The 27447-nt window shown below is 44.4% G+C and overlaps 1 protein-coding gene across 4 annotated transcripts in view; it reads right to left on the reverse strand.

Moving 5' to 3' along the window:
• Nucleotides 1-881: 881 nt before the first annotated feature.
• LOC134351287 (uncharacterized) overlaps nt 882-27447 on the reverse strand; it is a 44634-nt gene continuing 18068 nt past the window's right edge. For 3 of the 4 annotated variants that reach the window (XR_010019118.1, XM_063057353.1, XM_063057354.1), the window contains one exon: nt 882-3080. Coding sequence is in view for 3 of the 4 variants with exons in the window: in XM_063057353.1 (XP_062913423.1) it covers nt 1821-2489 (669 nt within the window). In the remaining variant the exon portion in view is untranslated. Of the gene's footprint in view, nt 3081-12963; nt 13054-27447 lie in introns of all 4 variants that reach the window. The other variant, XM_063057351.1, reaches the window with a different exon arrangement.

Raw genomic sequence — 27447 nt, forward strand, 5'->3', positions numbered from 1 at the left:
ACTTCCTTGATCAGACTGGATTTTTTCAAGTAACCCAAATAAAGTAAAGAATTTTATGAGGGCCTTCGTCACAGTTTTGGCTTTTATATTGCTGAGAGGTATTGCTTCTGGAAACCTAGATGCTGTACACAAGATAGTCAGAAAATACTGATGGCCAGTTTTAATTTTTGGCAATGGGCCAACATAATCTACAATAACTTTAGAAAATGGTTCATCAAATGCAGGAATAGGTTGCACTGGGGCCACTGGGGTAACTTGATTGGGTTTTCCCACAACCTGACAAGTGTGACAAGTTTGACAAGATGTCGCCACACCTTTCCTCAAACCAGATCAGAAGAAGTGTTTTATAACTTTGTTCACACCTAGATGGTCACCTAAGGGGATACTATGAGCCAAAGTTAAAATTTCATTCTTATGGTCCTTAGGAATGACTAACCTGGTGAATAAATGCCCAATCCTCATTTGCAGGAATCACGGGTGGTCTCCACTTTTTCATTAACACTCCACTCTTGAAATAAATCCTACTGGCACCTTCTCAATCTTGTTATCTGGGAGGGCATTCTCTTCCAAGGTGGCAATCTCAGGACCTCCGCTCTGCTTTGCTATAACCTCCTTCCGAGACAAAGACAAGTCTTTATGGTTACACTCACTACAAAGATCTTGATCAAACGAGGAAGGTAGGAAAGTTCCTGACAAATCATCAAAATCTGAATCCTGATTTGAGCTGTCATGGGTAGTAGACCCAAGCTGCACAGACCCATCTTCCTTGGCAGACTTTTTGGCCATAGCTCGGGTCACTGCACAGGATGGATACATGTTAGAATCCATCTTTGATCATCAGTGATTGGCTTAGTTGTCAGCTGCACTGCAGGAACAACTTTCCCACCTGCTAGGTCATTCCCTAACAATAAGGAAACACCATCCACCGGTAAACTGGGTCGTAGTCGGATTTTAACAGGTCCTGACCGTAAAACTACCTTGTGCAGGGGTACAGGTGTAAGATTGCCCTCAATACTTCGTATAAGATTTACTTCACCAATGTCAGTCTCATCACTAAACTCTAGAACACTGTCTAACATAAGTGACTGAGAAGCTCCAGTAACCCGAAGAATTTTTATTGGTATTTGAGTGGACCCTTCATTCATGGAAACAAATCCCCCTGAAATAAAATGATTGAATCCCTTCCTAACTCGGTCTGATCTTGACAGAGCTTCCTTTGAATGTCCCGAACCCTGCAGATTGATGGGTGTTTCAAAGTGTTGCACACAAGCATCTCAAACTGCCTCCATTTCCTTCTTCTTCAGATGGAAACAGTTAGCCAGGTTTCCTACAATAATGACAAATAGGACCAAAATGTTTTTCCTTCACTTGCTTCCCTTTATCCCTACCTTTATCACTAGCTTCCGATTTAGTTTCTGGCCTCACTGAGGGAGAAAGTCTGGAACATCTTCGCACTGACCAATCGTCGTTCCTTCAAATTCATGAGCAGGCAGTGCACGCGGAGTAAGTCCGCACCCAGCAATGGCTGTGATACTGCGGCCAGCGTAAATGTCCATGTAAAGCAGCTGGAACTGAACTGCAAGGGGATGGTTCTTGTGCCGTAGGTACGGATGGTGCTGCTGTTGGCTGCTGTAAGTTCTGGTCCTGTTCTTCTCATTCGGGTATCGTGGCTCGAGTGGGGTAGGATACTGATTTCCGCCCCCCCTTGTCCACCAAGAATCTTCGCCCGGAGTGCTTGTCCCAAATGTAGATGAGGCCATCATGGTGACCAGCCGCCGTAGCCATCAGCGACGGCTGGTCCTGGCGTTTCCCTGGCACGATCATGGTGGTAGGCAGCAGCAGGGCCCAGAACCCCAGCTTTGATGATAAAAACACCAAGACTCAGAAGTGGTGCCGTCCTTTGGTGTGGGTGTTCGGTGCTCCGCTGCTGGGGTGCAGGAGGGCTGGGCTTTCGGCCATGTCACAGCACTAATTTCGATGGTGGTTCCACCATCTTGTTTGGCGCGCCAAAGCATGTCCGCGTGGGCAGCCACCCCGCGCGTGTCTCTGAGGTCTTCATCTGCTAGTAGGAGGCGGATGTCTTCTGGCATTTGCTCCAAGAAGATCTGTTCAAAAAGCAGGCAAGGCTTATGGCCGTCTGCCAGTGCTAGCATGTCGCTCATCAGGGCTGATGGTGTGCGGTCGCCTAGGCCATCCATATGCGGTAACCACGCGGCCCATTCGCGGTGGGAGAGGCCAAATATGCAGATTAACAGGGCCTTGAGTGCCTCGTACCTGTCTGTTGCCGGGGTCTGATGCAGAAAGTTGATAACGCGGCCCACTGTCTCCTGGTCGAGGGCACCCACAATGTAGTTATATCTGGTGGCATCTGAGACAATTTGCTTGACATGGACCTGGGCCTCTGCTTGCTCAAACCAGACCAGGGGTTGAGTGGACCAGAATGTTGGCAGTTTAAGGGAAACTGCATTCTGCAGAGCTGAGTTGTTCATGCTGGGTCCGAATGCCGTTGAACTGTTGGGGTCAACAATGTGGTCACGCTGATATGCAACGAGTGAAAGCAACACACTGAGTCAAACAGGATCTGGTTGAACTGTTTACTGTTTCAATCCGCGCGCGCTTAAGTGCCGCTCCCAGCATCCCCTGCTCTTTGTGGGGCGGTTGTGATGTCGGCATCTGGGCCGAAATCTGCCCCACACTCAGGGCCCTCTCAGTTGCCGCTGGCTGTGGACTCGCCTGCGACTGCTGGAGCTGGTTTGCTTGCTGCGTGGGCGAGCCACCACAGTATTTTGATTTACAATTCACTGTGAAAGAAAATAGGAACTGCAATTCAAACTCTATTCAAATCTATTTAAAGCTACAAATAAAATAATTCTTTATTTAATTACAGTAAAATATCATCAACAATTTTAGTGTGTAAACCAGTTGTCCAACTATTCACCACTTCATTGAGACGGATGGTCTTGATGCAGTGATATCAGCTTCTCAACATCACGGTGAATGTCACTCAGAACTATCAGATCCCCGTGTTCGATAATTTCCAGTCTGTTTCCTTCTTCTTTCTTTCTTTATCAATCTTTTAACTGATTTAAAAGGAGCAGAAATACAAATAAGAGGAGAATTATCTCAAATATATATATCAATAGCAATACAAACAGGAAGTGAAATAAACATTATCAAAATCATACATAGTGTTAAGCTAGTATGCAGTACATAATAAAAAAGAAGACAGCTAATTCTCCTCTTATCAATTCATGGAGAGAAAAAAAACACTTTAAATTTTTAAATGAAAAAAAACCCACTACACTATACAAAAAAAAAGAAAAAACAGAAAAATAGACTGGGCAGTGCATTCTGAGGATACAACCAAAAAAAAAGAAAGACTTTCTGATCAAACCTAAAACATCAAAAAAAAAATTGGAAGAGTAATAAATCAAATCAAATGAAAATATTGAATAAAAGGTCGCCAGATTTTCTCAAATTTAAAGGATGTATCAAGCGTCTGACTTCTTATTTTCTCTAAACTTAAACAGGACATAATGGAGGAAAGCCAATAAAAGACAGTAGGTGGATTAGAATCCTTCCACTTCAGTTAAATGGATCTCCTAGCCAATAAAGCTGAAAAGGCTATCATACGTTGACCAGAAACAGGAACACTTCCTGTTTCCGATGGGATAATCCCAAATATTGTCATTAGTAAATTACGTTGTAGGTCCAGATCCAAGAGTTTTGATAATGTTTTAAAAACATCTCTCCAAAAATTGTCTAGCTTTATGCAAGACCAAACCATATGAGTTAAAGTGGCCACCTCAATATTACATCTGTCACAAATAGGATTGATGTTGGAAAAAATACATTCTAGTTTATCCTTTGACATATGGGCCCGATGCACTACCTTGAACTGTGTCAAGGAATGACAGGCACAGATAGATGAGCTATTAACCAAATGAAATATTTTACTCCATTGATGATCTGTAAATGACTCTTGAAATTCCACTTCCCAAGCACATTTAATTTTATTGTTAGATATCATTCGTAAATTCAATAGCCATTTATAAATTATAGCTTTCAATCCTTTTTGAAGTGGTTTAAGCTGAAAGCGAGCATCTGTCATATTAGGTGGATAAGCAGAAGGGTAACTTGGCACCAAACCATGTAAAAAAATTCCTAAATATAAAAAAAGTAATTACCTAAAAAAGTGTACATTAGATAAATCGTATTTATCCACTAACAGAAAAAGACGTTAAACAATCCCTCAAAAACAGTTCTGAGAAAGTTTTTATTCCCTTGGTTTTCCAAATTAAAAAGGCCTTATCCAAAATTGATGGTTTAAAAAGTAATTGAAATAGATATTACTAGAAAGAACAAAATTATTTAACTCAAAAAATCTACGAAACTGAAACCAAATTCTTAATGTATGTTTAATAATAGGATTAAAGTCTTGTCTACTAATCTTAGAAAACAAAAAGGGAAGAGGAGCTCCCAGTAAAGAGGCCAAAGAGAATCCTTTCACTGAGTTTTCCTCCAAATCCAACCATGAAGGACATTCATGTATATCTGAATAGTGAATCCAAAAAGTAATATATCAAATATTGATTTCCCAATAGTACATTCTAAAGTTAGGCAAGGCCATACCACTATGGCGACCCACTTTCTGGCACCCACGAACCGGCTCACGAAACAGGGCACGCAGGCAGAGGGCCGGCAGCAAAAAAGGCGCCAAGCCATCTTCACCAGCAGGGGGAAAATCCCGCGCGCAGAAAAGGTCTGGGAATATGCATTCCCCACAGTAGTCCCACCCAGGGAGGGCGGGAACGGGAAGGCTTTAAAGCTGGCCGCGAAGTTTGAATAAATCTCTTTCATCGCAACTCTAACTCACCGACTCCATATGGTTATTCTAGCGCTGTGTGTAGCACATCGCTACAATTGGTGACCCCAACGGCCCAAATGATATTTGGACCAGAGATGACCGACGCTGCATCTGTTCACGCAGTTTTGTTAAAACTGCCAAGCTTCTGGATGCTGCGACTCCATTTATGGTTCGAACAAGCAGAAGCACAATTCCACATTCGGCAGATAACCTCGGAGTCCACTCGCTACTACTATGTGCTGAGCTCCCTCGACCAGGAGACTGCTGCACAAGTTGAGGAGTTTATACAGTCGCCCCCAGAGGACGGCAAATACACAGCATTCAAAGCCCTGCTCATAAGGACTTTCGGACTCTCACGGCGCGAACGAGCACGCCGCTTAATGCACCTGGATGGTTTGGGAGACAGGCCACCGTCAGCATTAATGAACGAGATGCTGGCCCTGGCTGAAGGACACAAACCCTGCCTCATGTTTGAGCAGGCGTTCCTAGAGCAACTGCCCGAGGATATATGCCTGCTGCTGTCCGACGCAGATTTCAGCAACACCCGGGAGGTGGCGGCCCGAGCAGATGTGCTGTGGAATGCCAGGAAAGAGAGAGGGGCATCCGTCGCACAGATCACCAAGCCGCGTGCCCAACGACAGACCAGACCAGGCCCAGCAGCAGAGCCTACAAAACCTGGCGACGGGAGTGAGGAGTCCAATGAACAATGGTGTTTCTACCACCAGCGGTGGGGCATGGAGGCCCGCCGCTGCAGACCGCCCTGCAAATTCCCGGGAAACGCCAGGGCCAGCCGCTGCTGATGGCTACGGCGGCTGGCCATCAGGACAGCCTCCTGTACGTCTGGGACAAGCAGTCGGGACGCCACTTTTTGGTCGACACCGGAGCGGAGATCAGCGTCTTATCTCCAACGAGTTACGACACCCGCAACAGAGAACCAGGACCCACCCTGAGGGCCGCTAATGGCAGCACAATACGAACCTACGGCACCCGCACGGTGCGGCTACAGTTCAGCTCCAGCTGGTTCACGTGGGACTTCACACTGGCCGCCGTGGTCCAACCACTGCTGGGGGCAGATTTTCTACGAGCCCACAGCCTGCTGGTCGACTTGCAAGGGAAGCGATTAGTCCACACCAAGACTTTTCAAACGTTCTCCCTGGGTGAAGCACAGTTGCCAGCCCCACACCTGGACTCCATCACGCTGTCCGACGATGAATTCACCAGGGTCCTGGCGGATTTCCCATCAGTACTGACACCGCAGTTCACGGCAGCCATGCCCAGACACGGAGTACAGCACCACATCCCGACCCAGGGACCACCCCTCCACGCCCGTGCTCGAAGGCTTCCCCCGGACAAGCTCCGACTGGAGAAGGAGGAGTTCAAGAAGATGGAGGAATTAGGGATCATACGACGGTCCGACAGCCCATGAGCCTCCCCCCTTCACATGGTGCCCAAGGCAACGGGGGGCTGGAGACCATGCGGTGACTACCGCAGACTGAACGAGGCTACAACGCCAGACCGCTACCCTGTGCCGCACATTCAAGACTTCGCAGCAAACCTACACGGCGCAAGGATCTTTTCCAAGGTAGACCTCGTCCGGGGATACCATCAAATCCCGGTACATCCGGACGACATCCCCAAAACAGCACTTATCACCTCGTTCGGACTTTTCGAATTCCTCCGAATGCCGTTTGGTCTAAAGAACGCCGCACAGACTTTCCAGCGGCTAATGGACGCGGTGGGACGCGACCTGGACTTTGCATTCATCTATTTGGACGACATCCTCATAGCCAGCAGTAGTCGGCAGGAGCATCTGTCCCACCTCCGCCAGCTCTACTCCCGCCTGAGTGAATTCGGCCTTACAATCAATCCAGCCAAATGCCAGTTCGGACTCGACACCATCGACTTCCTGGGCCACAGGATTACTAAAGACGAGGCAACCCCGCTGCCCGCCAAGGTAGACGCGGTCCGCCACTTCCCCCGACCCAACACAATCAAAGGCTTGCAGGAATTCGTGGGTATGGTGAATTTCTACCACCGTTTCCTCCCCTCAGCAGCCCGAACCATGCGCCCCTTGTTCACTCTAATGTCGGGTAAGGGCAAGGACATTACCTGGAACGAAGAGGCCGCAACCGCTTTCGTTAAAACCAAAGAAGCCTTGGCAAACGCCACGATGCTAGTGCACCCCAGAACGGACGTTCCTACTGCTCTCACGGTGGACGCATCCAACACAGCAGTCGGTGGAGTGCTGGAACAACTCATCGAGGGTCGCTGGCAACCCCTGGCATTCTTCAGCAAACACCTATGACCACCCGAACTCAAATACAGTGCTTTCGACCGGGAGCTATTGGCACTATACCTGGCAATCCGGCATTTCAGGTACTTCTTAGAAGGTAGGCCCTTCACCGTGTTCACAGACCACAAACCGCTTACCTTTGCGTTCACTAAGGTGTCCGACCCCTGGTCGTCCTGCCAGCAGCGACATCTGTCCTACATCTCCGAGTACACGACAAACATCCGGCATGTCTCTGGAAAGAACAATGTCGTGGCAGACGCACTTTCCAGACCTACCATACAGGCCCTGTCCCAGGGGGTGGACTATGCAGCGCTGGCAGAGGCACAGCAGGCAGACGCTGAGATCCCCAGTTACAGGACTGCAGTCTCCGGTTTGCAGCTCCAAGACCTCCCCGTAGGTCCAGGTGAGAGGACCCTACTATGTGACGTAGCTACTGGCCAACCCCGCCCCGTCGTCCCGGCAGCCTGGCGCCGGCGGGTGTTGGAATCCATTCACAACTTAGTGCACCCCTCCATCAGGACAACTGTCCGGCTGGTCTCCAACAGGTTCGTGTGGCATGGACTTCGTAAACAGGTCAGTGAATGGGCCAAAACGTGTATGCAGTGCCAAACGGCCAAGGTGCAGTGGCACACCAAGGCTCCGCCGCAGCGGTTCGAACCCACCCGCCGGAGGTTTGACCACATCCATGTGAATATCGTGGGGCCCCTGCCAGTGTCACGAGGAGCGCGGTACCTCCTAACTATGATAGACCAGTTCACCAGATGGCCAGAGGCAGTCCCGCTCACCAACACCACCTCCGAATCCTGTGCCCAAGCACTGATCGCAACCTGGGTAGCACGCTTCAGGGTACCGGCCCACATTACCTCCGACAGGGGTGCCCAGTTCACCTCCAGCCTGTGGTCGGCTATGGCCAGACTTTTAGGAACACAGCTACACCACACAACTGCCTACCACCCACAGTCAAACGAACTAGTGGAGCGCTTCCACCGTCACCTGAAATCGGCTCTCATGGCCCGCCTGGAGGGGCCTAACTGGGTGGACGAACTTCCCTGGGTCCTGCTCAGAATCCGCACGGCGCCCAAAGAGGATCTACACACCTCGTCGGCTGAGTTGGTGTACGGCGCGACCCTGGTCGTCCCAGGAGAGTTCATACCAGCCCCAAGGGGGCAAGAGGAAGAACCCACAGCAGTCCTGGACAGACTACGGGAGAGGCTGGGTAACTTGGCCCCCATACCCACTTCACAGCACGGACAGAGCCCGACCTGCGTACCCAAAGACCTGCAGAACTGTAAGTTTCTTTTTGTACGACGGGGTGGACACCGGGCACTGCTACAGCGGCCCTACGAGGGGCCGTTTAAGGTGATTAGGAACAATGGGTCCACGTTCGTGCTGGACATTGTGGGGAGGGAGGAGGTTTTCACGGTGGACCGACTCAAACCGGCCCATGTGGACGGCGCAACCGGTCCAGGCTCAGGCACCGCGGCGCAGGGGCAGACCTCCCAAACAGAGGCCGATCCAGACTGTGGACATTGGGGGAGGTATCGCCGGTTCTGGCACCCACGAACCGGCTCACGAAACAACGCGCGCAGGCAGAGGGCCGGCAACAAAAAGGGCGCCAAGCCATCTTCACCAGCAGGGGGAAAATCCCGCGCGCAGAAAGGGTCTGGGAATATGCATTCCCCACAGTAGTCCCGCCCAGGGAGGGCGGGAACGGGAAGGCTTTAAAGCGGGCCGCAAAGTTTGAATAAATCTCTTTCATCGCAACTCTAACTCACCGACTCCGTGTGGTTATTCTAGCACTGTGTGTAGCACATCGCTACACCACCATCTTTTTTTAATTTCTGCAATAAAGGTTTACTCAATCTAGGATTTTTATTATAACAAATATAAGACAAGAGTCTATTCTATCGAAAAATGTTTTAGGAACAAATGCCTGAAATGCATGTAAGAGTTTCAGTAGAACTATTATTTTAATAGCATTAATTCGACCTATTAATTGTAACGTCATAGGTGACCATTTAAAAATTGGGTATAATCACTTAATGGGAGAAAATTATATTTATACAGGTCCTTAAAATTTTTAGTAATTTTAATACCAAGATAAGTAAAGTAATTTTTAGCAATACTAAAAGGTACTTGATGATATTGATCTGAGTGATTATTAATGGGAAATAACTCACTTTTATGTAAATTTAATTTATATCCAGAAAAACTATTGAATTCAGAAAATACAGATAGCATAGAAGGAATAGATTTCCTAGGATCTGAAATACAGACTAACAGGTCATCTGCATACAATGAAACCTTGCGTACTTTGTCCCCTCTCTTAATACCCTGAACGGTATTGGAATCTCTAAGAGCAATAGCAAGGGTTCTAAAGCCAAGTTAAATAATAAACGGCTAAGAGGATATCCCTGCCGAGTACCTCAGTATAATCTAAAGTATAATCTAAAGATTTTTGATTATTAGTTATAACTGCAGCCATAGGGGCTTGATAAATCAACTTGATCCAGGAAATAAATCCCGACCAAAATTAAATCTTTCCAAAACCTCAAATAAGTAAGACCACTCCACCCTATCAAAAGCTTTCTCCGCATCAAGAGAGACAACATATTCAGATTTTTTAGATGGAGAGGAGTGAATAATGTTTAATAATCTTCGAATGTTAAAATGTGAATACCTATTTTTAATAAATCCAGTTTGATCATTGGAAATAACACTAGGTAAAATACTCCCAAGTTTACTAGCCAAAATCTTAGAAAGAATTTCAAAATCCACATTCAGTAAAGAGATTGGTCTACAGGAAGTGCATTCAGATAAATCCTTTTCTTTTTTAGGAATTAATGAGATTGATGCTTCATAAAAAGTTTTCCGGAGGTTCCCAGAGGGTAAAGAATCAGTGAAAATTTGACATAAATGAGGTGTAAGTATTTCAGTGAAAGTCTTATAAAATTCCACCATATATCCATCTGGTCCCAGTTGGGAAGAAGATATAGCCCTTGCTATTTCCTCCTGTTTGATAGATGCATCTAATGTATTCATACCTTGAATGGAAATGTTAGGTATATTCAATTTTTGCAAAAATCTACTCATAAAAGTAATATTGTCTGAAAATTCAGATTTATAAAGGTTAGAGTAGAAATCCATAAATACCTTATTAATTTCATAAGGATGTACCGTTTCAGTTCTATCAGGTCTTCGTATTTTCAGGATCTGTCTTCTAGCCATAGTTGCTTTTAATTGACCAGCCAATAATTTGCCTGACCTGTCCCCATGTATATAAAATTAACTTTTAGATTTAAGAAATTGCTGCTCAATGGGAAAAGTCAAAAGCAAATCATGCTGTGTTTGGAGTTCCACTCTTATAGAGTTCTTCACTAGGCATTACTGAATATAGTTCGTCTATTTCTTTAATCCTATTAGTAATTACTAAAAGTTCCACCTTAGTTTTCCTTCTTAAACCTACTGAGTATAAAATTATCTGTCCCCTAAGAAAAGATTTCACCGTGTCCCAAATAACCAAATTTGAAATTCCCTCAGTTGAATTTAATTCAAAAAATAGAGAAATTTACTCTTTCATAAAACTTACAAAGTTTGAATCTTTTTCACATATACATGTGAAAAAAATCCCTATCTTTAGGATGCATAAATCTCCAAATATTCACCAGACTATATTCTAATAAAAAAGAATTAATACAAGTCTTAGCTTTATTAGGAAACGACGGATTGGTGGACGATCTATTAATTGACAGGTTGAGACAACAGATAAAGTCACTGCCCATAATCAACTTATATTCATACAAATTCGGCAGCACAGAAAATAGCTTCTTCAAAAATTCAGTACTATTCATATTAGGTGCATAAACACACACCAAAACCACCTTTTGACCACATAACAGACCAGTAACAATTAAATATCTTCCAGTTAAATCAGTAACAGTGTTAAAATCTGTTTCCTTTCTTCAAAAGAAGTTGGGCAACTGCACTGAGACCACACTCCTCTAAATTTGATGTTGGACTCAATAAACAATACCATACTTAATATTCTTGAGTTGATTACTAAATGAAGCATATGTGTCTTCAACTAATTTTATCACAGTTTTGAAAAGTGCTTAAAATGTCTCAAGCAGTTTTCTTTTGAGAGCCATCTGACTTCTGTGTGAAACAGTAAGAGTTCAAACTGTTCATCATTCTCAATACAAAGCTCTCAAAATAATTGAGAATTGAGAACATGGGACTTGATTTTATTTATTGCTGTGGTTTGTGCAGCTGATCACTTGAGCGTTTTGCAAGAAGCTGTCTGTGAATTACACAGTGAATGGTAAATATATTAGGTATAGCTTTTTTAAAAAAAAATAACCCCGCAGTGGTGTCCCGTCATTGTTGGTGTCCCATCTGTTGCACAAGGATGACTGTCAGTGAGCAAAATGTTACTTAAGACCCCAAAATATAGACTCCCCCTTTGTACCTGCTTCTAGGCCTCTTGCAAATAGCAATTGTTGAACCATACTTTTATCTTTTAAGAAATAACATACCCAAGAAGCAAAAATTTGTTGCCTAGCAAAGTTGACTCTCCAACTGCAGAGCAAACTCTGTTGCCCTAAGTGTGTTCAGGAACGTGTCTTCCACATTCTCAGATATTTCATCTATCCATCTTTGAACAGAGTTGTTGCTGAGCAAAGTTGCTTTAATAATTTGATCTAGTGACTTATACAAATCCATACTCAGAATCTCCCTTACTGCTGTCAGAATCAGATCTTACCCAATTGTATTGAGCTTTCCAGATTTAGCAATGAGCTATGAAATGTTGTATGAAGCATAGGAACCATTACTGTTTTGTTATGAAAAGCTAACAACATGCTTTAAGTTTTTTGTCCATTTCTCAAATGTTAAAGGAGCCTGCTGTTTCATTGCCTCATCTGAAACAAAAAAATCACAAAACAGACGTATTGGTTGCTTGCCACTGGTAGAAATCTACATTTCAGATTCTCCATATTATACTGTCTACATCCCCCTTTCGTTTGGTCTGCTTCCGCCATTTTCATTATGGATTAACTGCCTACTGTTTAAGTCCAACCTCAAGTGCAGTGATCAATAAAGGGGAAAGTTTTGATGTTATAAGAACTCAGGCAAAAACTGACTCTTTGTCCGAAGGTACATCAAGTATATCTTGGTTGGGCTGTAGGCTAGAGAAATGTGGAAAAAGACCATTTCAAAGGGCAAATTCTGTACTATATCTTATTTTACACCAGACCCTAATTCACAAGAATTGTGTCATTGTGTGTTTAGAGTATAGGAATTGTACTGGCTAATACTGTACTACAGAGGTGAACGGCAATAATACGGAGGCCGGGCCCAGAAATAACATGATTTCTTCAGTCCAGATTTCTCATGGTATTTCAAACGCAGAGTGTCATATTGTTTTTCAAGAGCTATAACATACTTAGAGCAAAGTCTAAGAGAACAGTGGGGGGCGGGAGTTGCAAGAGATGAGGTGATTATGAGATTATTGTAAACAATTAAGAGGCACCCAGAATCAAATAATTATAATAAATAACTTCTTAAATTAAGCATGTAATCACTTAGATGCCCCCTCACCCCGCCATCGACTGTCCGGCCACCACCCCCTTTATCTTTATAAGACAGAGGAGCAGAATTAGTCCATTTGGCAAATCAAATCTGCTCTGCTATTCCATCATGACTGATTTACTATCCCCCTGAACCCTATTTTCTTGTCCCCAGAACCTTTGATGACCCTAATAATCAAGAACCCATAAACCTCCATTTTAAATATATACTTGACCTCCATAGCAGTCCTTGGCAATGGATTCCATAGATTCACAGAGGTTGCTTGACCAGGAAAAGTCCCAGGGTCCATTAAGAGAGCAGGATCCTGCAAGAGTAGGGGAAACCATGCATGCTATATGTGCTGGGGGATATGACAGACCTTAGCTCATCCCCCCCTGGCTCGGCTTCTGTCTGTCTGTCTGTCTCTCCCTTCACATCTTCTCTTACTTAGCGCCCCCTTAGAAACTCCCACCACCCCCAAGGGAGCGATATCTCCCACTTTGGGAACCTTTACCTTAAGACTTGAAGCCAACATTCTGTAAATGGTCTCCAATAATCATTCATGCCTGATTAAACAATGGAAAGTTCCCTTCATTTTTGTTAACTCACTTGTGGGGTAGATAAGACTATGAATGGTATGTATTGGAAATGAGATCTGATATATTTCTCACCTTTTAAGAAAGATTAATTCATAGTGACTTGTGAAGGAAATATTGTCACATATAACCATATAACCATATAACAATTACAGCATGGAAACAGGCCATCTCGGCCTTTCTAGTCCCTACTGAACTCTTACTCTCACCTACTCCCGCTGACCTGAACTCAGCCCATAACCCTCCATTCCTTTCCTGTTCACATATCTATCCAATTTAACTTTAAACAACAACATTGAACCTACCTCAACCACTTCTGCTGGAAGCTCGTTCCACACAGCTACCACTCCCTGAGTAAAGAAGTTCCCCCTCATGTTACCCCTAAACTTTTGCTCTTTAACTGTCAACTCATGTCCTCTTGTTTGAATCTCCCCCACTCTCAATGGAAAAAGCCTATCCAAGTCAACTCTATCTATCCCCCTCATAATTTTAAACACCTCTATCAAGTCCCCCTTCAACCTTCTACACTCCAAAGAATAAAGACCTAACTTGTTCAACCTTCCTCTGTAACTTAAGAGATGAAACCCAGGCAACATTTTAGTAAATCTCCTCTGTACTCTGTCATATCCCCCAGCACATACTGTCACATTCCTCCTTAATCTTTAATTTTCACTGTATTTCACATATTCTCTGATCATCAACTTTATTAGGTACACCTGTACACCTGCTTATTAATACAAATATCTAAGCAGCCAATCAATGAGCAGTAGCTCAATGCATAAGGGCATGCAGACATGCTCAAGAGATTCAGTTGTTGTTCAGACCAAACATCAAAATGGGGAAGGAATGTGATTCAAGTGACTTTGTGGAATGATTGTTGGTGACAGAGAGGGTGGCTTGAGTATCTCAGAAACTACTGATCTCCTAGGATCTTCAGGCATAACATTCTCTAGAGTTTACAGAAAATGGCTGTGTGTGTGAAAATGACGTGATTTGGGCAGATGATGTTCATCCCAGATAAGTGTGACATGGTTCATTTTGAAAGATCAATTACAGAAAAATAGAAACATAGAAAACCTACAGCACAATACAGGCCCTTCGGCCCACAAAGCTGTGCCAAACATATCCCTACCAAAGAACTACCTAGGCTTACCTTAGCCCTCTATTTTTCTAAGCTCCATTATTCCATCCAGGAGTCTCTTAAAAGACCCGATCGTTTCTGCCTCCACCAGCGTTGCCGGCAGCCCATTCCATGCGCTCGCCACTCTCTGCATAAAAAACTTAACCCTGACATCTCCTCTGTACCTACTTCCAAGCACCTTAAAACTATGCCCTCTCATGCTAGCCATTTCAGCACTGGGGAAAAGCCTCTGACTATCCACACGATCAATGACTCTCATCATCTTATACACCTGTATCAGGTCACCTCTTATCCTCTATCGCTCCAAGGAGAAAACTCATCCTATTCTCATAAGGCATGCTCCCCAATCCAGGCAACATCCTTGTAAATCTCCTCTACACCCTTTCTATGGTTTTCACGTCCTTCCTGTAGTGAGGTGACCAGAACTGAGCACAGTACTCCAAGTGGAGTCTGACCAGGGTCCTATATAGCTGCAACATTACCTCTCGGCTCCAAAACTCAATCCCACAATTGATGAAGGCCAATGCACCGTATGCCTTCTTAACCACAGAGTCAACCTGCGCAGCTGCTTTGAGTGTCCTATGGACTCAGACCCCAAGATCCCTCTGATCCTCCACACTGCCAAGAGTCTTACCATTAGTACTATATTCTGCCATCATATTTGACCTACCAAAATGAACCACCTCACACTTATCTGGGTTAAACTCCAGCTGATGGCAGAATATAGTATTAATAGTAAGACAAGAGGGCACAGTTTTAAGGTACTTGGAAGTAGGTACAGAGGGGATGTCGGGGTAAGTTTTTTTACGCAGAGAGTGGTGATAGTGTGGAATGGGCTGCCGGCGACGATGGTGGATTGATGGACGATACAAAAGTGTCTTTTAACAGACTCCTGGATAGGTACTTGGAACTTCGAAAAATAGAGGGCTATGGATAACCCTAGGTAATATCTAAGGTAAGAGCATGTTCGGCACAGCTTTGTGGGCCGAAGGACCTGTATTGTGCTGTAGGTTTTCTTTCTTTCTGTGATGTGAAAAACAAAAGAAACCACCACTGAGCAGCAGTTCTGTGGGTGAAAATGCCTTGTTAATGAGAAAGGTCAGAGGAGAATAATAGCCGGACTGGTTCAAGGAAGGTGACAGAAACTCAAATAACCACATGTTACAACAGTACTGTGCAGAAGAGCATCTCTGAACACTCAACACTTCAAATCTTGAAGTGGATGGGCTACAGCAGCAGAAAACCACACAGGTTCCACTAGTGGCCAGTGAGTGAACTTCAGCAAGTTTCAGGATGCCATTTCATGGAGAAGTGAGAAGTAACGTAATAGAGACATTTCAGGAGGAAATTCACAAAATTTGAAAGTTGCTGTTATCAAGTTAATGTTACAAAGTTAAAGTGTTCTTTTTAGAATAATAATGGTTTTAAGAGCCCTCTGTGTCTTCAAGGAAAACATTAGCCTGGTCAAAAGGAAACTTGGATTCAAAGTATTACCTGTCCTCTTCAGTACTCTCAGAAAGACTACTCAACACCTCTTCCCCAGGACAGAATGTCCTTTATGGACAGGATATCCCTTATACCAGTTGCCTCACTGAGCCACTAATGGTCACCCTTATCTACATAAACACAATGCATGTCACTCTCAGGTTGGAGAAGCAGCCCCTCATAATCTATCTAGTTTGCCTTTAACCTGTCTGATTGCACTAACTTTGTTAATTTCTCCCTCTCCCCTTTTCAATTGGTCATTCTGGCTCTCCTCTTACCCCTTTTCCTCCTCTCCTGCCCATCACCTCCCTCTGATGCTCTTTCTCCCATGGTTCACACTCCTCTCCCATCAGATTCCTTCTTCAGCTCATTATATTTTTCAGCTTTCACTTTCAGCTTCTCCCTTCATCCCCCCCATACCGCACCAAACTACCTTCTCCTTCATCTATCACCTCCTTTTCCCTCCCCCACCCACCTTCTTATTCCGGCTTCTTTCCCCTTCCACTGTGGCCCTGATCAAGGATCTCAGCCTGAAATGTCAGTCATTTATTTCCCTCCATAGATGAAGCCTGACCTGTTGAATTCCTTCAGCATTTTGTGTCTGTCCCTTCTTATCTACGTTGGATTCTTCATCCATGAAAGATCTCTGTCAATGAAGAAACTCCTTTGCAAATTCTACTTCCCACTCAGTACTCACAGGAGGATTCTAATATTAACTAATGCTACTTTCCCCTCTCCTACCCCCCACCCCTGCCCTTTGGTGGCCTTCCCCTTTCTGAGGAAACAATTGTCATATCAGTATGAGTTATTCTGGCTATCTTCTTCAGTTTCCAAAAGACTTACAGCATGGGCAACTGCCAGTCTTCCATACAACCTTGCCCAGGCCTGCACCCTGGAGAGTGAAGACTTTCCAGGCACAGATCCATGGTCTCGCGAGACTAACGGATAACACCTGAGGGAGACCAGTTTACAGTGAATGGTGCGAAAATCAAAAAAAAATCACACTTCCCTTTTAAAGGGGAACAGGTCTTCTCATTACTATTTAAAAATCAGCACAATGTGTTCACAAAACAACCAAGCCTCCCAAGTATAGTTGCCCAAGCATTGCCCTAGCATTGCCCTCTCTTTGTGTTTTGCATTTTGGGAAGTGTGACGTCTCAGTTGTGGGCTAGTTTCGACAGCTGTGTATTAAAATGATATCACTGCTGGCTGGAAATCACTATGTGTGACCCTCCCTGTTATGGAATATTAGACAGTTTTCCATTTAGACTGGAAGTCTTCTGCCCAGGTTTTACACTATGATCTACAAATGGAGCAAGAAAATGCTATTTGTGACTCATCTTGATACATTCCGCATTGTACTGCTAAAGTGTGGTCGCTTTGATGTTATAGGATACTAGTTTGTGTACAGCGAGATCCAACTGAAAGCAATATAAACTCAATGGCCACTTTATTAAGTGGCCCACAGTACATTCATGGGTTTTTGCTGATGTAGCCTACCCACTTCAAGATTTGACATGTGGTGCGTTCAGAGAAGCTCTTCTGTTGCACCACTGTTGTTTGAGTTACTGTTATCTCCTTGTCAGCTTGAACTAGTCTGGCCATTCTCCTCTGACCTCCCTCATTAACAGGGCACTTTCACCCACAGAACTGCCGCTCACTGGATTTTTTTTTGATTTTCGCACCATTCACTGTAAACTGGTCTCCCTCAGGTGTTATCCGTTAGTCTCGTGAGACCATGGATCTGTGCCTGGAAAGTCTTCACTCTCCAGGGTGCAGACCTGGGCAAGGTTGTATGGAAGACTGGCAGTTGCCCATGCTGCAAGTCTCCCCTCTCCATGACACCGATGTTGTCCAAGGGAAGGGCATTAGGACCCATGCAGCTTGGCACCAGTGTCAGCGCAGAGCACTGTGTCATTAAGTGCCTTGCTCAAGGACACAACACGCTGCCTCGGCTGGTGCTCGAACTCACGACCTTCAGATCACTAGTCGAATGCCTTAACCACTTGGCCATGTGACCACAAAGGTTATCACCTACAGAGAAAGTCTAGGACCAGAGAGCACAGCCTCAAAAATAGAAAGACATCCTTTCAGAACAGAGGTGAGAGGAATTTCTTTAGCCAGAGGATGGTCAATCAGTGGAATCAGTTGCCACAGATGGCTGGGGAGGCAAAGTTATTTTGTATATATAAAGCAGAGTTTGATAGGTTCTTTATTAGTAAGGGCATCATAGGTTACAGGCAGAAGGCAGGAGAATGGGATTGAGAGGGATGATAAATCAGTCATGATGGACTGGCAGAGCGGACTCAGTGGGCTGAATGGCCTGATCCTGCTTCTATGTCTCCTGGTCTTACATCGAATCATAGAGTGAAATGCGTCGATAACATTAACAACCAACACGCTCATAGATGCACTGTGGGCAGGCCACAAATGTTGGCCATAGATATCCCTGGTACTTTCTAGTGTGTCATGGAGAAAATGGTGGGGGATATGAACTTGCTTGAGTTATTGGTGTACTTGGATGATCTCATAGTTTTTGGGTCCACCTTGGAGGAACACATGAAGCGAGGTTACCAAATGCGCTGAGCTGCCTGAAAGCTGAAGGGTTAAAACTTACCCTGGACAAGTGTCACTTCTGCAAGACGCCTGTCATTACGTTGGGCACATAGTGTCATAAGACTGAGTAGCTACAGATCCATTTAAGATAGAGGCGGTGATCACATGGTCAAGGTCCCAGAGTGTGAGTGCTTTGTGTTCATTCCCTGGGTTCTGTGGGTACTATCAGAGGATCATGAAGGACTACTCTAAAGTGAGTCACACTTTAAATCAGGTTCTGTGCAATTACCCTCCATTGGGGAAGAAAGGGATGAGGACAAAAGGAGAAGATGGTAAAGATTATCTGAGTCCTTCAGAGCCTTTTGGACCAAGATGGGATGTGAAATGTGAAGCGGACTTTCAGTTGCTGAAGGAGCTGCTGACGAACGCGCCTGTGCTGGCTTTTACAGACCCATGATTGCCGTATGTATCGCATACAGATGCCAGCAGAGAGGTCTGAGGGGGTGTTCTGTATCAGGATCAGGGCACAGGGTTGAGACCTGTTGTGTTTGTCAGACAGAATCTGTCATCCTCCAAGTGAAACTACCCCATGCCCAAACTGGAGTTCTTGGCATTGAATTGGGTTGTGGTGGGTAAGCTAAGTGACCACCTATATGGTGCTAAGTTTGAGGTGGGGACGGAAAACAACCCATTAGCTTACATCTTGACCTTGGCGAAATTGGATGCCACAGGCCATCGTGGGTCAGCGGCGTTGTCTGCCTATGATTACAGCCTGAAGTACCGGTTGGGAAGTAGGAATATTGATGCTGATGCTTTGTCCCAACGTGCACATGAAGGACTGGACAGGGACGGACAGTGGGAAAGCATTCCTGCCCCTGGAGTCAAAGCCATGTTCCAGTTTTCCATCGTGGGGAAGTCAGAGGAAAGGCAAGGGCAGGATCGAGTGGTAGATCATTTGGAAACCTCTGATGGAGCCAGCACAAGCTTACTGCAACCTGACTGCTCTGAAGATAAAGCAGTCACCAGAATTGAGTCCTGGGGAAGTGGCAGGCACTCAGATAGATGACCCATGCATTTCTACTGTTTGGTCAGCATTTGCGAAGGGGGACATGGCCCAAGCAGACAAGATGAAATACTCTGTGATATGGTGTCCCTACTACTGAGAGAGTGGCCCGGATTAGAGTTGAGGAACCAGATCCTATACCAGGTCACGTCGCCTCCCAACCAGCCTTGGTGTTTCCAGTGGGCTCTGCCTGAGAAGTATCAGAGGAATGTGGTGAGCAGCCAGTTGCCTTGGTACATGTTGGTACCAATGACATCGATATGACAAAGGAGGAGGTCCTGAAGAGAGATTTCCAGGACTTAGGAAGGAAGCTAAGAAGCAGGACCTCCAGGGTAGTAATCTCGGGATTGCTACCTGTGCCATGTGCTAGCGAGGGCAAGAATAGTAGGATCAGGCAGATGAATGCGTGGCTGAGAGACTGGTGTAGGGGGCAGGGCTTCAGATTCTTGGATAATTGGGATCTCTTCTGGGGGAAGTATGACCTGTTCAAAAAGGACAGTTTACACCTGAACACGAAGGGGACCAATATCCTGGCAGGAAAGTTTAATAGAGCTGTTAGGGAGGGTTTGAACTAATTTGGCAGGAGGATGGGAACTGGAATGATAGAGCGGAGGAAGGGGAATGCAGAAATAAATCTAAGATAGTGAGCAATAAAGATGTCAGGAAAGACAGGCAGGTGATGGGGCAAATTTGTAGCCATTGGAATGAGTTGCAGTGCAATAAAGTTGCAGTGAAATCAAAGTGAAAAGTATCAAATACTGTCTTAAGGTGTTGTACTTAAATGCACGCAGCATAAGGAATAAGGTGGATAATCTTGTCGTACTGCTACAGATTGGCAGGTATGATATTGTGGCCATCACTGAGACCTGGCTAAAGGATGCATGTCTCTGGGAGCTGAACGTCCAAGGATACACAGTGTATCGGAAGGATACGAAGGTAGGCAGAGGGGGAGGCGTGGCTTTATTGGTAAGAAATTATATTAAATCATTTTAGAAAGAGGTGATATAGGATCGGAAGGTGCAGAATCTTTATGGGTCGAGCTAAGAAATAGCAGGGGTAAAAGGACCCTGATAGCAGTTATTTATAGGCCTCCAAACAGCTGCAGGGAAGTGGACTACAAATTACAACAGGAAATAGAAAAGGCTTGTCAGAAGGGCAGTGTTATGATAATTGTGGGGGATTTTAACATGCGAGTGGATTGGGAAAATCAGGTCGGCACTGGATCTCAAGAGAGAGAATTTGTAGCATGTCTGCGAGATGGCTTTTTAGAACAGCTTGTTGTTGAGCCCACTAGGGGATCGGCTGTACTGGACTGGGTATTGTGTAATGAACCAGAGGTGGTTAGAGAGATTGAGGTGAAGGAACCCTTAGGAGGCAGTGATCATAACATGATTGAGTTCACTGTGAAATTTGAAAAAGAGAAGCCAAAACCTGATGTGTTGGTATTTCAGTGAAGTAAAGGAAATTACAGTGGCATGAGAGAGGAACTGGCCAAAGTTGACTGGAAGGGGACATTGGCGGGAAAGACAGCAGAGCAGCAGTGGCTGGAGTGTATGTGAGAAATGAGGAAGGTGCAAGACAGGTATATTCCAAAAAAGAAGAAATTTTCGAGTGGAAAAAGGATGCAACCGTGGTTGACCAGAGAACTCAAAGCCAAAGTTAAAGCAAAGGAGAGGGCATACAAGGAAGCCAAAAACAAGAGGACATGGCTTTAACGTAAGGGGTGGGAAGTTCAAGGGGGATATTAGAGGAAGGTTTTTTACTCAGAGAGTGGTTGGTGCGTGGAATGCACAGCCTGAGTCAGTGGTGGAGGCAGATACTCTAGTGAAGTTTAAGAGACTACTGGACAGGTATATGGAGGAATTTAAGGTGGGGGCTTATATGGGAGGCAGGGTTTGAGGGTCGGCACAAAATTGTGGGCCGAAGGTCCTGTACTGTGCTGTACTATTGTATGTTCTATGTTCTATGTTTGGCGGGACTGGAGTCTGTCTTCCTGGGACTTACACAACCAAGGAACCCAGCAGGGTTTCACTGAGAAAGTGAGTCCATAGGTGTGGAATCAGTTCAGAGTTGAGGTGAGTGACATTTATCCATACAAGGGAAACAATGGGAAGTGCTTGGGAGTATCTTGAATAAGATGTAATTGAATGAGCGGAAGAGGTTGTCTTACAATGTATGAGGTATAAGATTTTTATTAACTTAGAATGTATAGTCTTGGGAGTTAGTGGGTGGAAACACTATTTTTAAGTTACGCTAAGGAAACTCCATATATAACTTGGACATGTTTCTGCCTTCCATTTTACTTGTTTATAACTAGATTCTATCTTTATGAATGCCCATGAGATATGAAATCAGTGGTTAATGAAACTCTGCATGAAGGAAATAAATATCACCTGGGATCCTTTAAATAGAGAAACCACAAACATGAGCTGTCTTATACATTTCTATCGGTAGAAGGCAGGAAAGCCCTGTGAGGCAGCTGGCCAGAATATATTTTACGCAGAACTGCTCAAGCATGAGTTTCTCAAAGATGTTAGAATAATTAAGGTAACTGTTAATGACTAAATCAATTGCTCTTAATAAACTGCATTGTATAATCGTGTCTTGAGAACTGGCTGTAATTATATACTTAATAACCGGTTCACAATGACCAATATGCTTTGTCTGTTCAAAAGGTACCTAGTGCCCATTTTATCTAGTTTTAAATATATTCTGCCATTTGGATCCAAATATCTACAGTTTAGAATTCTGTATAAAAGAAGTATAATTTTATAAACTGTTATAATGAATAACTGGATTTAATCTTCTGGTTAATTATTATTGCTCCTTCGTCACTTGCATGGGTGACACAGTAATATAGCAGTTAGTGTAACGCATGCAGCACCAGCAATCAGCGCTCAGCTCCTGCCGCCATCTGTAAGGAGTTTGTATGTTCTCCCTGTGACCATGTGTGCTTCCTCCAGGTGCTCTCGTTTCCTCTCACATGCAGGGTCATAGGTTAATAGGTCACATGGGTGTAATTGGGCGATGCAGACTCATTGGTCCAAAAGCCTGTTACTGTGTGTATTTCTAAATAAACTAAAATTAAAAAGTATCTGGGATGTGAAAAGGAATTGCCAACACGCCCATGATCACTGAAGTGGTCTCATCTATTCCACGTAAAGGGGTGAACTGTAATATTGGTTGTGAACTGCTCAACACTACAGAACAGCTTGAGATTCATCTGCCTGCTTTTCTACATTGGAATCTCAATCAGCATCAGGTTTATTATCACTGATATATGTTGTGAATTTAACTGTTTAGCGACAGCAGTACAGTGCAACATATAACAAGAAATATATATATTTTAAAAAGAGAACAAAAGTAATGAGCAACACACACAAAATGCTGGAGGAACTCAGCAGCCAGGCAGCATCTATGGAAAAGAGTATAGTTAATGTTTCTGGCCAAAACCATTCAGCAGGTCTGGAGAAAAAAGCTGAGGAGTATACAGATCTTAAAAGGAGGGGGGAAGAGAGAGCGAACCACCAGATGATAGGTGAAACCTGGAAGGGGAAGGAATGAAGTAAAGAGCTGGGAATTTGATTGGTGAAAGAGACACAAGGTCAATGAAGAAAGAAAAAGGGGGAAGGAGCACCAGAGGGAGGGGAGGGCAGGCAAGGAGATGAGGTGAGAGAGGGAAAAGGGGATGGGTAAAGTAGGGGAGGAGGGTTAGGAAGTATTGCCAGAAGTTTGAGAAATCGATGTTCATACCAACAGATTGGAGGCTACCCAGGCAGAATATAAGGTGTTGTTCCTTCAACCTAAGTGTGGCCTTATCGCAACAGCAGAGGAGGCCATAGACGGACATATTGGAATGGGAATGGGAAGTGGAATTAAAATGGGCAGCCACTAGGAGATCCCACTTGTTCTGGCGGACAGACCGTAGATGCACGGCGAAGCAGTCTCCCAATCTATGTCGGGTCTCACCAATATACAGGAGACCACACCGGGAGCACCGAACACAGTAAATGACCTCAGCAAACTAAAATAATGAGGTAGTGTTCATGGGTTGTTTCATCGTCCTTTAAGGAATCTGATGGCAGAATGGAAGAAGCTGTTGCTAAAATATGGAGCATGTGCTTTCAGGTTCCTGTACCTCCTCCCTGATGGTAGTAATCTCTCTGCATCAAGCCAACTGACATCATTGTCAGGCTTCGACCAACATAGCTGTCCCGAGGACCATATTTTTGCCTCTTTGAAGGAAACAATTGGGCCTTCTCTTGGTGTGATTCCATTTATGAATTACCGGTGCAAGGAACTAACCCTCCTTGCTATGGATTTCCGCACAAGATTTTATGAGAAGTGTTTTCAACCATAAGAACTGATTTCAGAAAAGCTGTTGAGAATTCATTCATTTTACATACCAACAGAATGCCAGCTTTTTTTAAAATAGTATATTAATACAGGAAAATGTCCCAAGGCAACTATGGGGAACATTGTGAAACAAAGAACCAAACTGCTGGAGTTTGAGCGGCTGTGGAGGCCAAGTCATCGGGCGTATTTAAGGCAGAGATAGATAGGTTCTTGATTAGCCAGGGCATCAAAGGGCATAGGGAGAAGGCAGGGGAGTGGGGATGACTGGAAGAATTGGATCAGCTCATGATTGGATGGCGGAGCAGACTCAATTGGCCAAATGGTCTACTTCTGTTCCTATATCTTATAGTCTTATGGTCTAACTGCTCAAGGCTTTGCAGATACCTTGAGAGAATGAATTCAAGAGCCACAAGGTAGTTTTTCAGCTCTACAAAATCCTGGTTAAGTCACAGTTAGAGTAGTTCTGGTCACCTCAATGTACATAGGAGTTTCAGAGAAGGTGCTGAGGGGATTTATCAGGATGAGATAGTCCCTGGACTAGATGGCATGTCTTATGAGGATAGGTAGAACAAACTAGGGCTATTCTCTTTGGATTTAAGCAGAATGAACGGTGACATGATAGAGGTGAACAAGATGATAAGAGACGTGGATAGAGTGGATAGCCAGAGACTTTTTCTCAGGGCGGAAATGACTAATAATGGGCATAAGTTTTAAGGTGATTGGAGGTACAGGGGTATGTCAAAGATAAGTACTTTACATAGAGAGTGGTGGATGTGTGGAATGCCCTGCCAGGGGTGACAGTAAAGCCAGATATATTCAGACATTTAAGAAATTCGTAGATAGGCACTTGGATGATTAAAAAATGGATGGCTACAGAGGTGGAAAGTTTTAGACTATTCTCAGAATAGGTTAAATATCAGCACAATATTGTGGACCAAAGAGTAGTACTGTGCTGTAATGTTCTATATTTCTATGTTCTATCTTGGAAAGTTGTAGGACTGGACACAGCACAGAGAAAAGATGAAGAGAAACCACAGATTAATGAAATTATTTTCAAATTGAGCCACAGTCGAAGCCGGAACCAATGACCCCGTTTGGATTAAGTAGCATGTTTTCTATTGCCTACCAATAGGTTTGCACTGTATTTCTGTGTACCATGCCATTCAGGAAAATGACAATCTGACATGTAATGCGAGTTGTATGCCATTGAGTGATTTTCCACGTGTGTAGTGGGTATGGAGCACAGTGGAGCCCAGGTCATGCACTGTAAGCTTGGATATTACAAATGTATTTATGGGATTTTCATCCACAGTGACTTAATGAGAAGCTGATTCAGAAGCAGAGTTACGTAAAATGGAGTGCTATACCAGGAACAACTGCTCAGTGACATGTTTGCTGCAGCCAATGGTGCTGCTGTCTCCCCATGCCAAATTCAGATTTAGATCAGGATTCAAATTCAGATTTGGAATTCGACTCATGTTTAGATTTAAATTCAGATTCAGATTCAGATTTGGTTATTTATCACACAATGAAATGTGTTGTTTGTGTCAATGACCAAAACAGCCAGGGATGTGCTGTGAGCAGCCTGCAAATATCATCACACAGTCCAGTGCCAACATATCAAGCCCACAATGCTCGGCAAAACAATATAAGCAACAATAACAACAACAATAATAACAGCAGAACAACAGCAACAAAACAACAGCAGCAAAACAAGTCCTTTCACCTACCTCACTCACATAACTGGTTATACAGGTTCAATCCCAAATTAGAAACACAGACATAGAAAACCCACAGCGCAATACAGGCCCTTCGGCCCACAAAGCTGTGCAGAACATGTACTTACGTTAGAAATTACCTAGGGTTAACCATAGCCCTCTATTTTTCTGAGCTCCATGTACCTATCCAGGAGTCTCTTAAAAGACCCTATCGTATCCACCTCCACCATCGTCGCCGGCACCTCATTCCACACACTCACCACTCTGTGTAAAAAGCTTACCCCTGACATTTCCTCTGTACCTACTTCCAAGTACCTTAAAACTGTGACCTCTTATGTTAGCCATTTCAGCCCTGGGAAAAAGCCTCTGACTATTCACGCAATGAATGTCTCTCATCATCTTGTACACCTCTGTCAGGTCACTTCTCATCCTCTGCCGCTCCAAGAAGAAAAAGCTGAGTTCACTCAACCTATTCTCATAATGCATGCTCCCAAATCCAGGCAACATCCTCGTAAATCTCCTCTGCACCCTTCTATGGTTTCTGCATCCTTCCTGTAGTGAGGTGACCAGAACTGAGCACAGTACTCCAAGTGGGGTTTGACCAGGGTCCTATATAGCTGTAACATTAGATCTCAGCTCTTAAACTCAATCTTACAGTTGATGCAGGCCAATGCATCGTATGCCTTCTTAACCACACAGTCAATCTGCACAGCAGCTTTGAGTGTCCTATGGACTCAGACCCCAAGATCCCTCTGATCCTTCACACTGCCAAGAGCCTTACCATTAATACTATATTCTGTCATCATATTTGACCTACCAATATGAACCACCTCACACTTATCTGGGTTGAACTCTATCTGCCACTTCTCAGCCCAGTTTTGCATCCTATTAATGTCCCGCTGTAACCTCTGACAGCCCTCCACAATATCCACAACATCCCCAACCTTTGTGTCATCAGTAAATTTACTAATCCATCTCTCCACATCCTCATCCAGGTCATTTATAAAAATCACAAAGAGAAGGGGTCTCAGAACAGATCCCTGAGGCACACCACTGGTCACCAGCCTCCATGCAGAATATGACCCATCTACAGCCATTCTTTGCCTTCTGTGAGCAAGCCAGTTCTGGATCCACCTTGGATTTCATGCCTCTTTGCTTTCTCAATAAGCCTTGCATGGGGTACCTTATCAAATGCCTTGCTGAAATTCATATATGCTATATCTACTGCTCTATCTTTATCAACAAGTTTAGTCACATCCTCAAAAAATTCAATCAGGCTCGTAAAGCACGACCTGCCTTTGACAAAGCCATGTTGACTACTCCTGGTCAAATTATGCCTCTCCAAATGTTTATTAATCCTCCTTCTCTGGAGCTTCTCTATCAACTTACCAACCACGGAAGTAAGACTCATTGGTATATAATTTACTGGACTATCTCTACTCCCTTTCTTGAACAGGGGAATCACATTTGCAACCAATCAATCCTCTGGAACCTCTCCTGTCCTTATTGATGATGCAAAGATCATTACCAGAGGCTCAGCAATCTCCTCCCTTGCCTCCCTCAGTGGCCTAGGGTACATCTCGCCCGGTCCTAGAGACTTATTCAACTTCATGCTTTCCAAAAGCTCCAGCACATCCTCTTTCTTGATGTCTATATGTTCAAGCTTTTCAGTCTGCTGTAAGTCATCCCTGCAATCGACAAGATCCTTTTCCATAGTGAATACCAAAGCAAAACATTCATTAAGTGCATCTGCTATCTCCTCCAGTTCCATACACACTTTCCCACTATCACACTTGATTGGTCT

The sequence above is a fragment of the Mobula hypostoma genome, chromosome 9 (genome assembly GCF_963921235.1).
Source record: "Mobula hypostoma chromosome 9, sMobHyp1.1, whole genome shotgun sequence".
NCBI lineage: Eukaryota > Metazoa > Chordata > Chondrichthyes > Myliobatiformes > Myliobatidae > Mobula > Mobula hypostoma.